Source organism: Pelodiscus sinensis, chromosome 16 (genome assembly GCF_049634645.1).
Source record: "Pelodiscus sinensis isolate JC-2024 chromosome 16, ASM4963464v1, whole genome shotgun sequence".
Lineage (NCBI taxonomy): Eukaryota > Metazoa > Chordata > Testudines > Trionychidae > Pelodiscus > Pelodiscus sinensis.
This window is the reverse complement of record NC_134726.1, coordinates 23,602,755-23,620,209: the sequence shown is the minus strand read 5'-3', so window position 1 is coordinate 23,620,209 and position 17,455 is coordinate 23,602,755. Positions and strand designations below refer to the sequence as shown.

Genomic DNA, 17,455 nt, shown 5'->3' with positions numbered 1-17,455 from the left:
GCCATTGAGAACAGTCGTCATTAATCTGTGGTATGGTGGGGTCTTTGAGCCTCCTTCAACATGTAAATTCCAAACATGCTCAACTAGGACTGTTCTTGTGGAGCTATTGTATTTCATTGTATCAAGGCCTAGCAATTCACTAATATGTGAACCACAATAAAAGTATAATTTCATAGTATATCAGGCTAATGTACCTGTAGTACTTACAGATTTAACATATGGACTCAAACTCCTTTACATTACAGTGATTATTGTTCATACATGGTGGGTATGACAATTCCTAGACATTCCTAAACAATTCCTACCTAATAACTAATAGTTTGGATCAATGGCCTGCAAAACTTGTATAAAAATAGAAATCTCCTAATATACAAGAGTAAAAAGCCACCTGAAATCACTAGGCCTACAAATTCTCACCATTAATTTCAAAACTCCCAAGCATTTTAAAAGGTGAAATCCAGCACATGCATTTGCCTAGAGAAAGTTATTGTGGAAAAGTTAGACACTCCCATGGAATCATTAGTAACCTGGAAAGACCACACTAATAGTTAGCAGATATACAAAAAAATTCAGCACACACATTGATGAAATATAAGATAATGTATTTTACGCAAAAATGCTAGAACTCTTTTATTTAATAGCTTTCTTTTTAAAACTAAGGATAGTTACTGACGTCTGCTTTGAGTCTTTTCTCTAAAAACCAGCAGTTGGCCATGAATGTATTCCCAGAGAGATTTCTTTGTATTAATCAGAAATGAGCTATGAAAATATGATTTTCATATTTTATATTAAATAGTGATTTGTGTATAATATTTGAGATGGTACAATTACATTAAAGGTAACTATACTTTTCTTTATGGGGACTTGGCCTTTTTTAAAGTACACATGAAACTTTTTAATTAAAGACAAAAAATAAATCTGATTCCATTTCTCATCCTCACAAATTTGCAGCAAATAAAGTTCACACTAAAAATAGACCAATGGCGTGATAAACATGATTACAGATGCCAAGTTTCAGACACACATACACACCAGCAAAATTTGTTAAAATTAAACCCAATCTTACTCTCAGGTCAGTCAGACTACAACTACACTGCAGAGCTTTTCTGCGATACCGGAGATATCCCAGAAAAGCTCTGCTGCATCCAAGGACGTAGCAAAACTTTTCCAAGTTTTGGAAAAGCAGACATGTTTTTTCGGCATCCCTGTAAAACTCATTCTACGAGGAAGAAGGGTTGTTGTGAAAGAGGAGATAAGCCAAATGTAGGAAAAGACTCTTTCGGAAGAAAAGTGGAAAAGGATAAACAAATTGCAGTTCTCAATTTGCATATCTTTTTCCAACTTTTCCCTGCAGTGTAGACATAGCCTCAGTGGCTAAAGTTCTACTAGCTTCATGGGAACAGACCCAGCTCCATGAACCAGGATTATTAAGAGGCAAAAATTATACTTGGCCAAACTAAATATTCCCATCCAGTCCTCTTTTTACATTAGTTTAAGAATAGAAAAATATTAAAATATTTACTATGCCCTTTAATTTTTGAAAATTTAGATTCTGAAAACAATTTTAGAGTTGATTTCTAAAGAGGAAATATGAATACATTTTATTTTGTATCTAACAAACATTTTCTTTGGATCTCATAAAATACTTATGCTGCAATAAAAGTGACTTACAAAAATATTTTCCTAGACACTGTCAGTAAACATTTTAGTAAATAAACAATACATTTGTGTAATATGTACAGTATAAAGATGTACACACAAACACTATACTTCAGATACTAGAATACTAAATAACTATCACTTGGTCATCTTCAGTTTCATAGCAAGAAAAAGTTTACATCACCTGCAGGAGGCTGAACCTGGGACGGAGCTGGTAAAGCAATGGTTGGAACTGAAAGAGTAAATACTTCTGCTGGAGACTGAACAGATGGGGTATCTTCTGCTGGTGGTATAAAATCTATTTCATCATCAAAATTATCTTCAAATTCCTGTAAAGGCAAAGATGTTAGGAAACCAGCATAAAGAATTTTACTGCCTTCAAAGTGGAAGACTAATACGCTTCATCAGATTTAAACATGCAAACTTGACTACATCAAAAATCATTAGCTCAGGAGTGATCCCCCTCTACCCCCCATCCAGAGGAAACTGTAATGTGTGTTATAATATATTTAAGGGATTTTGCTTTTTTTAAAATACTAGGGAATGGTGCCCCTTGCTCACTGAGCTCGCCAACCCCATCTCTGGGGGGGTAGGCAGCCTCAGCTCTCCTCCTGGTTGCCAGGGAGGCCCAGGCAGAGGCATGGCAGCCCTAGTCTGCCTCCTCCCCTCCCAGCTGCTAGGTGAAGGCCAGTCCAGTGCTGGGCCAGTCCCAACTCTTCCTCCCCCACAGGAAGGGCTGAGGCTGGGCCAGCCCCCACAACCTGTACTTCCATTTGATTGCCCTGCACTCATCATCCTCCTTAACCCCACTACACCCCATCCTGCCTACGCCTACCACCACCTCCTTCCTCCATTCCTACAACCCCATCCTACCCTAACATCTCCCCACCCCCACACTGCCCATGACCCTTCTCCCATTCCTATATCCCCCACCATCTCCCCTTACTGCACTGCCCATCCCTACATATACCCTATCCTCCCCACACATACACTGCCCCTTCCCACGAATTTGTCAAGCTACCCCCTCCCTCCCCCCAGGAGCACCACTGGGCCATGAAGCACAGCCCTGACCACTGGAGCAGGAGCCCCAGCCTTTCTGCATGGGCCTGTTGGGGCTGCTTTTTTCTGTGGTGAGCCCAGAGCACAAAGAAGCCACCATGGACAGCTGGGGACATGGCTGGGGTGCAAGACCTGCCCAGCTTACAGCAGGCCCACCTGAGCCCCGGCCTCGCAGAGCTAAGCCTCAGGGGCTGGGCAAACTGGGGGTGGGGCCCAGAGACAAGCAGACGCTGGTCATAGGGGTGCATGGGGATGCAGCCACTGTCCTCCCATTTCACAGAGCAGTCACATAGTAAGGACTCCTGATGTCCCGCAGGGAAAGGTTTTTTTTTTTTTATAAACAGAGAGAAAAAAATTCATTCCGATTTAATTACTTTTCCAATTCTCTAGTAGTTCAAGCAGCTTGAATTTCTCATCAATAAATCACTTCCATTTTTTAAAAAGGGACTTTATTTGAAGATAAGTTTCCCAGTCGGTCCTGAATTTCCAAAATCAATAATCAGTAGCAATAGCTTTAAATAATCGTGAATGAAAAGAATAACCAGTGTGTTGTAAGGTAGAAGAAGCACTGCTAGCCTGATGTGCTGAAAAGATCTTACTGGCATAAAGATTTCAAAAGATGCTGCCCCAGGATAATGTAAATAGCTTGATATTCTTTCTACATTATCTCAAAGCAGCAGAGCCTAAGCGTCGCTTTCAATAAGTCAAAGTAATCCCAAAATTCACAGAAATCACAAAGACAGCTGTATTTGCATGCTGATCAGAATTTTTAGGCAGAGTTCAGCTATTGTTGGGTTGTAACTTCAAATTACTTAACAGGAGTTCAGTAATCCTGTCAATATGTAAAAATAGCAATTAGACAAATAAAATATAGGATACATATAGGAAGAATTGATCTTTAACGGAAAGACTTACGAAGTATTAAAATAGGAAAATTAGCAGCAAATGTATACACTTGATAACTTTTTACTGTAGTATATTACAAGTAACTTGCTGTAGTGTGCACTCTGCACCAAATCTGCACTTATTTGTGTTTGATATTACAGAGCATGCAAGCAACTGCAAAATTTGGCCATCACTGGATAGTGATGTTCTGAATCATTTGCATGTTAGTTATATCATTATCCATCCCAGATTACTTTTGTATCTTTTTTAGCTTCACTGCTTACCTTGAAGTCTATTTCTGGATCTTTACAGCAGGACACACAATTCACAAGCAGTATTACCAGGATTACTAAACTACTTGCAGCCACAGCTACAAAAGAGGAAGAAACTTCAGTTGCATCTGTTTCCCCTAGAAATAAAACACACATGCAGTTTTAAACAAATGTAAAATGTAAACTACCTTTAAAATGTACAGTGCCAACCACTATTTACATTGCAAGATATAAATTAGTTTTAAGGTATTGCAATTAAACACCCGTAGCCAACTTGTCCACTAACTCAGGCTTGCGGGGCTATAAAACTGCAGCGTAGACATCTGGACTCCGGTTGGAGCTAAGGCTCCAGGACCCTCTTTCCTTCCTCCTGCTTCCAAAAAAAGCTTGAGGAGATGCTAAGCCCCCATGAATAGATTATCCACTTACAGGCTGGAGAACCAAGCCTTACAGGGTACAATGGAGCAGCTCTGAGCAGAATGCCATGCTCTTCAGGGACAGAACATAGAAATACAGGCAGTCCCCGGGTTACGTACAAGATAGGGACTGTAGGTTTGTTCTTAAGTTGAATCTGTATGTAAGTCGGAACTGGCATCCAGATTCAGCCGCTGCTGAAATTGACCGCCAGTTCTGACTTACATACAGATTCAACTTAAGAACCCCAAGTCAGCTGCTGCTGAAACTGATCAGCCGCTGATTCCAGGAAGCCCGGGGCAGAGCAACTGTGCCTCGGGCTTTCTGTAGTCAGCGCTGGTCAGTTTCAGCAATGGCTGACTTGGGGACGCCTGGGGCAGAGCAGCTGGGGTGCTGCTGGGTTGCTCCAGTAGCGCCGCTCCTCGGCGCTACTGCACCAACCCAGCAGCACCCCAGCTGCTCTGCCCCAGGCGTCCTGATTCAGCCGCTGCTGAAACTGACCAGCAGCGGCTGAATCAGGACGCCTGGGGCAGAGCAGCTGGGGTGCTGCCGGGTTGGTCCAGTAGTGCCCAGAGCGGAGCTGCGGGACCAACCGGCAGCGCCCCAGCTGCTCTGCCCCAGGGTCCACAACAAAAGCCTAGTCTGCTGGGGGGGGGAGTGGGCACACTAGCTGCACCCCCCCCCCAGCAGACCAGGGACACGGGAAGCAAAGCCGCAGCGGCAGGGTGCCTCGCCTCTGAGGCTTTGCTCTGGCGCAGGACCCGCCGCTGCTGCGGCTTTGCTCCCGATGCCCCTGGTCTGCTGGAGACGGTCCCCTCTGCTGGAGCAGCTTTTCTCGCCCCGGAGGTCGAGGTGGCTGACCGCTGCCTGCGAGCTCCGGGGCGAGAAAGCCCCGTTCGTAAGTGCGGATCCGACATAAGTCGGATCCGCGTAAGTCGGGGACTGCCTGTACAAGCAGGAATGCCTTTCCCAAGCCCACATTACCTTCTGACCTGAACCCATGGCATATTAGCCAGAGTGTTATGACAGGACCTGCAGCAAGTTTTGGGGTTTCATGAAGCAGCACAGACTCCATTTGCTGTCACAGCCCAACACATACAGGACAGACCAGGCAAAAGTGGGACTGATCATCATCCTTTTAAAAAGCAAGGCTCTAGAATGTGTGTCCAGTCTGCTCCAGCTAGTTCATCCCATATTGGTTAGCTAGGACAACTTCTAAGGACATTTATGGCAAATTTTCTTTGACCCTCAATGGGCTCACATAAAAGAGACAGTCTTACAGTGACTCTGTTAAACCTCAGGATGAGCTCTAACATATGCAGCTTGTTTCCATTGCCTGGCAACAGACACAGAACAAGTCAGCCCAGCTACACCAATTCTGTCTTGGTCTCAGTGAGGAAATAAAAGATGAGCTTGTGGGTCTAGATGCATTTACTGAGCTTTGATCTGAACCAATACAAGAAACAGTGAGCAGCAACTTGAGAGAAGAGGGATATTGTCTTACATTCAAATCTGCAAAGGTCCTCTCTCCTAAGTCCATACAAGTTGATTCAGCACAATCCCAACTGAGAACACAGATGGCAAGTCCCTGGGACAAATACCAGTCCAAGGAACAATAAAGAGGTTGAGCTTGGGCAATACCAGGAAAGCGCCAGAAAACCCTCTTCAGCAACACTATCAAGCATCCGCTCCATGGGTGGCTGGTGAAGGTAGGGCTGCAGGAGGTCCCACCTCCAGCCTCACTCCTTCTGCTAAGGCCCTGTCCCCCCCACCACAGGGAGGTGGATCAGCACACCATGAGCATGCCCCCCAACCGGAGGGAGGGAAAAGGAGGGGAGCTGGCACGTGACATGGCCCTCCCAGCTCAGGGGAGGGAGGAGGCCGAATGGTCCCAGCCTCCCTTCCCTGAAGCACGGGTGCAGAGGGCAACAACACTACACCCCCAGAACACCTACAGCAGGCATTCTGGGGTGGAGTGTGGGCGGGGCCATGCTTGGTGGTTTGTGAAGGCAAAGCCTTCCCCCCCATCTAGGCTACTGGACTCTCATGATCCCCTCCCCAAAACACTTAGAAGTTGTCCCTATATAGAGCTCCTGTTACAATTCTTACTAAGATTCCTGACAGGTACTTCTCCTTCAGAAGGTCCTGATTATCACCTGCCCCAGAGTAAATTTTACAGTTTCTGTTGTGGCTCAGCTACCCATACAGTCAAAGGCCACAATTGATTTTGTCAAAACAGTCCATGGTTCGCTGTTTGCCTCTGGTCTAGTCAACCAAGAAGCTACAGTTTTGGAAGTGATGGTTGGGGAGCAACACGAGCTCTTCCAATTCAGCCTGACCTGGTCTCTACACAAGGGATGTAAGTGACTAGTGCATTAGTCCCTCGACTAGTTGCTTCCCCCCACTTGCTGCCTCTACATTTAAAAGGCAGAGCTGCAGCAGGGTTAACTCCCTGGGACAGGAGTTAATCCCACAGCGGCTACCCCGCTTATTGACTAACCGACTAGTCGATGGAAAAATCTATGTATAACCAGCACATGCATAGCATTCTAAAAAAATGTTGCCAACATGGGCTCCATGCAAAACTTGAGAAATGCATCTTCAAGCAGTCCACCACTGAATTCTTAGGCTACATTCTGACTGCCAAGAGAGCTTGCATGGATATCAAAAAGGTGGAAGCACTGCGATTGGTTAATGCCATGAAACATTTGAGAAGTTAGATACTTCAATGGATATGCAAATTATTAGAGACATTTTATACATGACTACTTCTGAATCCTGCCCCTTATAATATCTTTGCTCTGGAACCTCGCCAAGTTTGCTTGGAATTAGAAGCCCAAAGAGAATTCAAACATTTGAAGACAGGATTCATGACTATGCCTATCCTCAAACACTGTGGCCCAAGACCGTCACTCAACTTGGAAACTGACTCCTCTAATTTCGCCAGCCAGTGCTGTCACAAACAGGGTCTCAACAAAAAAGTTTCCCTGTGGTCTGCCCTGCCAGACATAATTATTAGATTTCAGATAAGAAGCTACTTGCCATCAAAGCAGCTTTCAAGACCTGTGGGCATTATCTAGAACAATGGCTATCAATCATTCAACTATATCCCTTGCAAGAGTCTGATTTGTCTTGCATATCCCCCAAATTTACCCAAAATTTACCCTCATTTAAAAGCTACTTGCTTACAAAACCAGACATAAAAATACAAAATCATTATTCTGCATGAAATATCAGTTTGTACTGATTATACTAGTGCTTTGCATGTAGCCTCTTGTAAAATTAGGTGAGCTGATGTACCTTCTGGAAGACCTCTGTGTACCCTCAGATATACCCATATCCTTACTTGAGAACTTGGGCTCATGATCCATTTGTAAATGTTTGTGGCCTGTGTCATGATCATGAGCAGGGCTCGCTGAACCACAGCGAGCCCCGCTCGCCAGCAGCTCTGTCCGGCGATCTGCGCATGTGCATGCGCAGATCGCCCGAACCCAGCTCTTCCAGGTTGCAATCTACTCGTCCCAGGTTGCAATCTACTTGTATTATTTCTTGAGCCCTGATCATGAGAGATGGCCAGCAACCTGGAGACTAGGGGGTTAATTATACCTAAGCCAGGTAGCAGTCTGCCAATAAAAATGCAGGTAGGGATTTCAAACTGGGACAAAAGAAATTTTGGGTTTTCCCTCCTTTGTCCCTGGGCAGTTTCTCTCCAGATGCTGAGGGAGATAAGACATGTCTCTCTCTCTCTCTCTCCAAGAAAAGACTCTTCACTATCTGTAAATAGGGTAAAGTTTAGATAAATCCGTTAGGTTTTATTGTTTTACGGATTGGGAATAGGAATCTGATGTCTGTGCATTTAAAAATGGGGTTTCCTCTCCTTTGTAACTAAGCTCTTGGTCCATGGAAGGTCTCCCCATGAGTATATTAATTGGAGACTTTTCCTTCTAGTCATTATGCTTGTAACAGGAGTATTGTGGTGATAATAAAAGTTCTCTCTCTTTTTTTATTAACCTGGTATTGGTTAATTTCCGTGTGTCCTGATTTTACTTTAGGGCTGAGATTTCCCAAGTGATCTCTTCCCTGGGTTTATCATCATTACTTGGGTGGTGGCAGCAGATTTTTAACCCCAAAAATCTAGGTTTTTAAGATTTTTGGGGGGAAGCTTTATACCAAAGCCTGGAAAGATAAGGTTTTGGGGTACTTTTGCAGACCCCCACTTCTGCATTCATCTTGCCAGAGTGGGGACTGGGCCTTGACAGCCTGTCACAACCCTGTAAATGGCTTGAGAGCACAGACTCTGTGGTTGTTACAGTCAGGTTCCACTCTCAAGTCGGGGGGTGGGGGGAGGCACCATGGGCCCCGCCCAGCACTCACACCACATCAGCAGCTCCTATGATGTGCAGCCTACAGGGCCTGGATCTCTGCGCCAGGTTGCAATGCTACTTTGGTCCAGCCATGGAGAGCAGGATTAAACCTAATTTGTGTGAGTAGAGTTGTGACCTGGGTCGTGGGATTGCACAGCCATTCGCTCAAGTTTGGCCTACCCAGACTGCCATCATTGTGACTCTTGGGACAAATCAGCTATGCTTGGATCTTTTTTCAGGATTTGATTTTACTGTCACCTACTAGGGATCTAAGCAACTAGTCAACTATATGATAAACAAATGCTTATTGGATAGCTGACTCGATTAGTCACTTCTCTCCCCCCCGCCTTTGCTGCCTCTATCAGGTTCCCCCCAGCACCATCTCTGTGGGGGACAGGGGAGGCAGAGGCGTAGCGGAAAAGAGCACGAGTGGAGATTGCTTCAGTCCCCACTCACGCCAGTTCACACTGCAGGCGCTTCTGCAGTGCGCCACAAACAAGTAGTCCCAGCTCATGCTGATCGCTACGTCTCTGCATTTTAAATGTAGCAAGACCCTAGTGGCAGGTGGTTTCGGAGCCAGCATGAGCCAGGACTGGTCAGTCCCAGCTTGAATTGGTGCCTGCGGAGCTATGTCCACTGTGGCTCTACAGAGGTGCTTATTGACTAATCATATAGTCGATACTAATTGTATCAACTATAGGATTAGCCAGATAACATTTTAACATCCTTATCACCTATCTTCCTGGTGTGATGGCGTGTCGGGGTTCCCCCCAATCCTGCAGCCCCATAGCAGTGAGAACAGACTCTGCCAGCCAGTAGAATAGAGAGGGTTTATTGCTTCTCCAGGATAGAGCACAGCATAGACGTGACGTAACTACAGGAGTCTGGGCCAGGATGCCTCAGACCCCTTGAGATAGGGTACCTGGGCCCCTAGACTCCCAGCTCCCTTAGTCGGTCTCCTTCATGGTTACATCCCAAAAACTGCCCCTTGCCCCAACACTCACTTCCTTTGTTCCATCCCTTCCGTTAACCGGTAGGACCGATTCGGTCACTGTCATGGGGGCCCTCAAGGCACCCCCAGCGAGGCAGTGCTTACAGGCAGAGGCCAGTAGGGGTCATCCACAGCTCAAGCATAGCAACCAGCAAGGTACTGACACTACATCACACCTGGCTCCCCTATCAGGAAGGCAGACACTCTGCCCTACACTGGCTGCCAGCCCTGCCCCTGGGGATTATAGAATAGTCATCTAACCGATAAGAATTCATGAGGTTACTTGACTATTCAATTACCTGATATTTAAAATCCCTCGTGCACACTCGTGAGATAAAATAACTGCCCACACTTACCAATTTTCTCCCTCTGCTGTCTTGTCTAGGTTACCTATAAGCTCTTCAGGGCAGGATGTCTTACACACATCTGGTACATATTATTTCCTATAATTGAACTGCTCCAGCCCACCAAGAGAACAACACTAAGTGGTGTAGCCCTTGCAGCTTAAAGTTTGGGGACCCCTGCTCTAGTCTCCCAAATTACATCACCTCAGACCTTAGCTCTGGTTTGTCATATGCAAACATCTGAAGAGTTGAAACAAAACTTAAATGCAACCAAGGCACCATGCTCACCATCCTCAGAAGGAGGGACCTACATTTCCAGTATGGCCGAATATGTGGCTAATGGCCAAATAACTCAAAACGAGTACCTTACACAAAGTGAACCACGAGTACTTAAAATCCCACAAGATACGCAGGCAAATCAAACTGGTTACTTTTGAACTTGAACTTTGCCAGTCCCTGAAGGTACACTTTGTAGCCTAGGTCTCACTTCTTACACCATTCTTCAACAACCTCCTTCCCAAGTGAAAATCACCTCCACTCTCCTGGTCCAAGGCCAAGAGTATCTTGCCTTAGAGATCCTAGACTTCCATACACGAAGGAAGAAATATATAATACCTCATTTACTGGGAAAGGTACAGACGGAAGTGATCCTAGGAACGAGCTTATAGGTGCAAAGTCCCCAAAAGTTCAGAGCCTTCCATAAAGCCCACCTAGATAAACCTGGTCCCTCAGTATCTCAATGTTACCCTGAGGGAGTGGGTGATGTCTGGACCTTGGAATCAAATCCATGGACTCTGTGCCATGACAGTATTGCTGAATCAATGTTCCAACCAGCAGTCTTAGTGCAAAGGTCTACAACTTCATAGCAACCATACCAAAAAACCCTGATTAGCTGGCCAGAAAGCATTCCCACCTGATATCTGGATTATATAAAGACTCCAACAGGAAGTGGAAACTGAGTAATAAGTCGTTGCCTGCTGGTTGTTACCTAGACCTCTCTGCCATGCTGCCTAATCAGCTCACCTGACTTTGCCTTCCAATCCTGACAACCTAGTCCCTTGGATTGGATCTCCAAACTACTGCCCCCTTGCCCTGGATTGCCTTTAATGTCAACTGGCCTCCCAATTACCAGATTATCTGCATGTCTCCTGACCAAAGCTCTGGACTGCCCCAACCCGCTTCAGCCACTGGTGTTTCACTACACAGTGAGGGAATGTAACTGAAGGTGATTCAAGTGTTAGAACAGCTAAAGAGATGATGTGCAAGATTTAGGACTGAACAAGGTTTTTATAGTGTGGGCAGATGAAAGAGCAACTTCAACAACAAGGACAAAATTGATAGAATTTAGTGATCAAGATTATAACAGAGAAGAGAAAGCAGCTAAATATAACACCAAGTTTGATGACACATGGGAAAGGGAGAATAATTAATTCAGTTTTTGACAGAACTTGATCTGGCATCCAGTAAACATCAAATGAGTCTTAAGTGCACACAAGACACCATAAGATCTGGAAATTATGAGCATAGATTTGATAGAGGTGACTGTGGCAGACTGCTGTGAGCCAAAGGTACAGGGAAACAGACCAGAGTAGAGAGTGAAACAGGGAACAGAGGGACAATTAAAAAAAACATGTTATTGAATATGCACAGTAGACAGAATTCAGGTCTAAAAATCATTTCAAGTGAGGTCAAACTTGCTTACACGTCTTAAATTAGTTCTCAGTTGTCACAAATTCTACCATGAATGAACAAGTTCAGGAACTATCTATAGCAGGAAGATGACAGTTATGTGAAAAAGCTAGTACAGAACACTGCTTTTGCTATTCCCAAAATACTCCTCGTGCAATGAGGAGTAACAGTTAATTCGAGGGAAGGGTTTTGGATCAGACTACCATGTCTACACGCGGCGAGTTAATTTGGGCTACCAGCTTTTTAAAATGGCCACCAGCCACGAATATGCTAATCAAGCACGGGATATTTAAATCCCGCACTTCATTAGCAACTTCAGTATGCTTCATTTGCCTCCCTAGTTCGAACTAGAAGGTAAGTGTAGACATACCCAATGAGATTTAAGATAGGTGAGGTAATAATCTTTTATTGGACCAACTTCTGTTGGTGAAACAGACAAACTTTTGAGCCTACAGAGTTCTTCCTTGCCAGATCTGGGGAAGGTACTCAGAGCGCCACAACTATACACAAGGGCTGTGTCTACACTGGCATGAATTTCTGGAAATACTTAAAACGGAATACTATTCCGTTTTCAGTTTTTCCGGAAAAGGAGCGTCTACATTGGCAGGCTGCTTTTCCGGAAAAGCCCTTTTTCCGGAAAAGCGTCTGTGGCCAATGTAGATGCGCTTTTCCGGAAAAGACTATTGGGCTGTCTACACTGGCCCTTTTCCGGAACAGTGTTCCGGAATAAGGACTTATGCCCGAGCGAAAGCAGAATAGTTTTTCCGGAATAGCGGCTGATTTTGTACAGTAGAGCATGGTTGCTTTTCCGGAAATTCAAGGGCCAGTGTAGACAGCTCGCAGCTTATTCCGGAAAAGTGGCTGATTTTCCGGAATATGTGGCCCAGTGTAGACACAGCCAAGGTGAAACAGACCATTAAGCAAAGGAAAAACTTAGACAATAAATAGTCTTGCAGCACATAGAGACTAACAAAACATATAGATGGTATCATGAGCTTTCGTGGGCACAATCCACTTCAGCAAAGGAATTAACATGTTGAAAGGGACCATTGAAAGCGAAGTGGCAGTTAATACCTTACAGTCATAAGACAAAGGAGAGTTAGAACAAAATGCAACATACTATTGAACCATAAATCCAGTGTCTTTTTATTGAGTCTGTGATGTTAGAGTCTAGCAAAGTTATGCTCTTCAGTTTTTTAAAGCATTATGCAGGGTTCCTTTCATGAAATGGACCGACACAGCTACAATACTGCAAAAAAAGGATACTTCAACAGGAAGAAAAGAAATATAGCAGGCAGAACAGAAATGTAGCCACTTGCCCCCTTAGTGAATTGTTCTCATTATCTTTGAGACTCCCCCCCAGGAAAATGAAGAAGGTGTAAAAATCTGAAGGTTCCATTACATTGCCAGAAGCGTGTAAAGGGCAGTATGGCCTTATAAATGCTTATGTGGAATTAGTGATTAGAACTAGCAATGTTTTCAGACTAAAAGAAATTGCTACCAAAATGTGCTTCATGAACTGTTTGATACTTCCTTTCTGGAGATCGTCAACAGCCAATATAAAATTGTGAATTTATTTCTAGTTAGGACTTGGGAATCAAAGGATAAAACCTATTACACAAAGGGGGGGCCGAGAAAGTTGAGGATTTCCTTCCATGCTCCCCATTCATTGTACTGTAGTTTAAAGAAATTACCAGGGCTGTCAATTGACATGTGTTAATACCTGCAATTAACATAGTCCAGGATTAACACATTAATCACAGGCATTAATGCTGCTCTGCCCCTTTGAAGTGCCGCTGCAGCACTTCAAAGGGGCAGCGCAATGTGGAGCCAACTCCCCAGCTGATCCCGGGCTCCACTACCCCCTCTGAAATGCACAGAAGCAGCATTTCAAAGGAACAGCAACCTCACAGCTGAGCCAGGGATCAGCTGTGCGGCAGCTGCCCCTCAAGCACCGCCTCCGCGTGTTTCAAAGGGGCAGTGGAGCCTAGGATCAGCTGGGGACTGACCAGCTGACACCAGGCTCCATGTAGCATTTCCCCAGAACCCGGGATCAGCTGGGGAGTCCCCAGCTGACTCCAGTCTCCACGGCAGCTGTCCCTTTGAAATGCCAGATGCAGCATTTTAAAGGGTCAGCTGGGGACTGGCCAGTTGATCCTGGGCTCTGCGCAGCAGCAGAACACAGGGTAGTTGGGCACTCCAGCTGATCCCGGGCTCCTAATGTGCTGCCCTTTTGAAGCAGTGGGGCAGCATTTCCAAGGGGCAGTGCAACGCGGAGCCCAGGATCAGCTAGGGAATCTAGCTGATCACCTGGGCTCCATGCAGCGCTGTCCCGTTGAAATGCCACAGCGGCATTTCAAAGGAGAGGTGTACATGTTTAATCGCGATACTTTTTTTTTTTTTAAATCGCTTGACAGCCCTAGAAATTACCAAAAGAATTGAAACCAGAGTGATTATATTGCATTACTTGACAAATATCCAAAAATTTACATATTGTGCACAGAATTTTTAATTGTTTAGTGTGGAATTCTCCCTGGAATAATAATCAAACCCTTATGAAACATGAGGAAGGGTTGTTTCAGGGAATATAGAAAATAGGAGAGGCAATCACAGAACTCACATGATTTAAAAAAATTAACCACTATTAATCACTTATACTACTGTTAAACAGAATGACAACTATAATTTATTAAATATTTTTTAATGTTTTTCTTCCACATTTTCAAATATATTTATTTCAATTGTAGCACAGACTATAAAGTATACAGTGCTTATTCTATACTATTTTTATTAAGTATTTGTATTGTAAAAGTTGTAATAGTATTTTTCAATTAATCTGATAAGTGCAAACTATCATGAAAATGCAACTTACATAACAAAAGTTTATATTTGTAACTTTAAAAAAACAAAACAAATGTTAAACTTTAGAGCTTACAAGTCCATTCAATCCTATTTTTTGTTCAACTGCTCACTAAGACAAACAAGTCTGTTTACATTTATGGGAGAGAATGCTGCACATTTCTTATTTACAGCATCACCAGAAAGTGAAGAGGTGTTCACATGGGATTTTTGTAGCAGACGTCACAAATTATTTACGTGCCAAATATGCTAAACATTCTTATGCCCCTTCTTGCTTCATCCATCATTCCAGAAGACATGCTTACATGCTGATGACTCTCATTTAAAAAAATGTGTTAATTTGTGGCTGAACTCCTTGGTGGAGAATTGTACATCTCCTGCTCTGTGTTTTAGCCATAATATATTTGGCACAATGTGGGTATGTCTAGATTACAGTTTTTTCGAAAAAAGTAGCCTTTTTTTGAAAAAACTTCACATGCATCTAGACTGCTGTTGCGTTCTTTCCAAATTAAATTGAAAGAACGCAGCTGTTTTTTCGACAGTGGTAAACCTCATTTTACGAGAAAGAATGCCTTTTTTTCGAAAGAGCTCTTTTGAAAAAAAGGCATTCTTGAACACAAACAGGGCTTTTTCGAAAGAGAGCGTCCAGATTGCCTGGGTGCTCTCTTTCAAAAAAGCGATCTGCTTTTTTGAAAGTCTTGCAGATGTCTAGACGATCTCTTTTGAAAGAGGCTTTTAGTCTAGACGTACCGTATGTTACGGCAGTCTTGGAAGAGGATGATGATGACGACGACCTAGTACACATTGTTTATTTTAAGAATCACTTACAATACAAATTTAACAAAATGCAAAGAAGGTACCAATGTGAGATTTCTAAAGAGAGTTACATCACTTGAACCAAGGTTTAAGAATCTGGAGACACTATGTGGAACATGCTTTCCAAAATCCCAATGCAGAAATAACACTTCCTCTCTCTCTCTCCCCCCTCGGCTCTACAAAAGAGGATAACAACCTTCTGGGGTGGTATCTGATTCAGATTATTAAAATAATCATGCACTGGTTCACACTGCTTTGGATTATTAGCAGCAGCAGCATGAATATAGGTCCTCTAGAATTGTGACAAAGGGACATATGAATCTTTACTGCATCTGGCATTAAAATATCTTGCGATGCTGGCTACAACAGTACCATGCCAATGCCTATTCTCATTTTCAGCTGACATTGTAAACAAGAAGCTTATCAGCATTACCTCCCTCAAATATAAACAAACTTGTTTGTCCAAGGGACTGGCTGAACAAAAAGTACGACTGAGTGGGCTTGTAGGCTCTTGAATGCAGTTATTTTTTGTACATTAGTCTAAATTCATAAATTCAACTTTCATGATGAAGAGACTGCACCATAGTACTTGTATTAGGTGAACTAAGATGCTATTTATTTTGGTTTTTTTCCACAGTGCAAATATTTATAAATCAAAAATAGTGAGAACTATACACTTTGGATTCTGCATTGTAACTGACAACATATGTGAAAATATGGAAATATCCAAAAAATATTTAAATAAATAGTACTTTATTTTTTAACAGCACAATTAATTGAACAATTAATGGTGGGAGTTTTTTAGTCACTTGACAGCCTTAATCAGAAGGCAACTAATCTTCTTCCCAATCCAAACACAACAGTAGAACACCAAAAGCTAGAACAATAATACTCACTGTCTTCCTCTAAACAAAAGGCTTAAAGCCAGTGGTTCCGTTCAGTTGCAGACTTACCAGTTCTGCCAGCATTTTGCTGCAGGATGTCAGTACAGGCAGTCCCCGGGTTACGTACAAGATAGGGACTGTAGGTTTGTACTTAAGCTGAATCTGTATGTAAGTCGGAACTGGCGTCCAGATTCAGCCGCTGCTGAAACTGATCAATTTCAACAGCAGCTGAATCTGGACGCCAGTTCTGATTCAACTTAAGAACCCCAAGCATCCCCAAGTCAGCTGCTGCTGAAACTGATCAGCGGCTGATTCCAGGAAGCCCGGGGCAGGGGCTTCCTGTAGTCAGCCACTGGTCAGTTTCAGCAGCGGCTGACTTGGGGACGCCTGGGGCAGAGCAGCTGGGGTGCTGCCGGGTTGGTCCAGTAGCGCTGCTCCTCGGCGCTACTGGACCAACCCAGCAGCACCCCAGCTGCTCTGCCCCAGGTGTCCTGATTCAGCCCCTGCTGAAACTGATCATCAGCGGCTGAATCAGGACTCCTGGGGCAGAGCAGCTGGGGTGCTGCCGGGTTGGTCCAGTAGCGCCAAGGAGCGGTGCTGCAGGACCAACCGGCAGCGTCCCACCTGCTCTACCACAGGCCCGGGGCTTTGCTCCACATCTCCCTAGCAGTCCCCCCTCCCCCAAGCAGACCAGGGACACGGGGAGCAAAGCCGCAGGTAAGTTGGATCCGCATAACTCGGGGACTGCCTGTACTGCACAGCACAAAGTGATTCAAAATTTCCTGCTGTTGCATCTCTAATCTTCCCCTTTCTGCTCCAAAATGTAAATACATTATGATTCTTTGACTTTCCAGACCTTGCATACACAGCAAGGGAATACCTGATTTGGTCACGAGAACACATTTTCAGTAAGAAAATATTAATGTTTATTTGGAAGTCTTGTGTGACTGCCAAGTTAATTTCCCATTCACTTTTAATACTAAGTACAAATACAAAAATACTGGGGTGGTCTCAGGAGTAACATCTGGAATATCTCAGACTAAGATTGTATTATACCATTTAGATCAAAACTGATATCTATTAAACCATCCTAGTCGACTAGTAACCAAATCTTGATATAGGCCAGTGGTCACCAACCAGTAGATCTTGGAGTCTTTGACAAGTGATCTTGACAGGTTTGGCCAGGAGGCTATCAAGTGCCAGCACTTCACCTGCCCCC

At 44.0% G+C, this 17,455-nt stretch overlaps 1 protein-coding gene across 3 annotated transcripts in view; it reads right to left on the bottom strand.

The window, feature by feature from the left end:
- The window catches only part of LMTK2 (lemur tyrosine kinase 2), an 84,183-nt gene that overhangs the window by 46,605 nt on the left and 20,123 nt on the right, over window positions 1-17,455 (bottom strand). For all 3 annotated transcript variants that reach the window (XM_075899511.1, XM_075899512.1, XM_025178561.2), the window contains exons 2-3: window positions 3,888-4,012; window positions 1,844-1,988 (exon numbers count right to left, since the gene is read on the bottom strand). In XM_075899511.1, coding sequence (XP_075755626.1) covers window positions 1,844-1,988; window positions 3,888-4,012 — 270 coding nt within the window. The remainder of the gene's footprint in view (window positions 1-1,843; window positions 1,989-3,887; window positions 4,013-17,455) is intronic.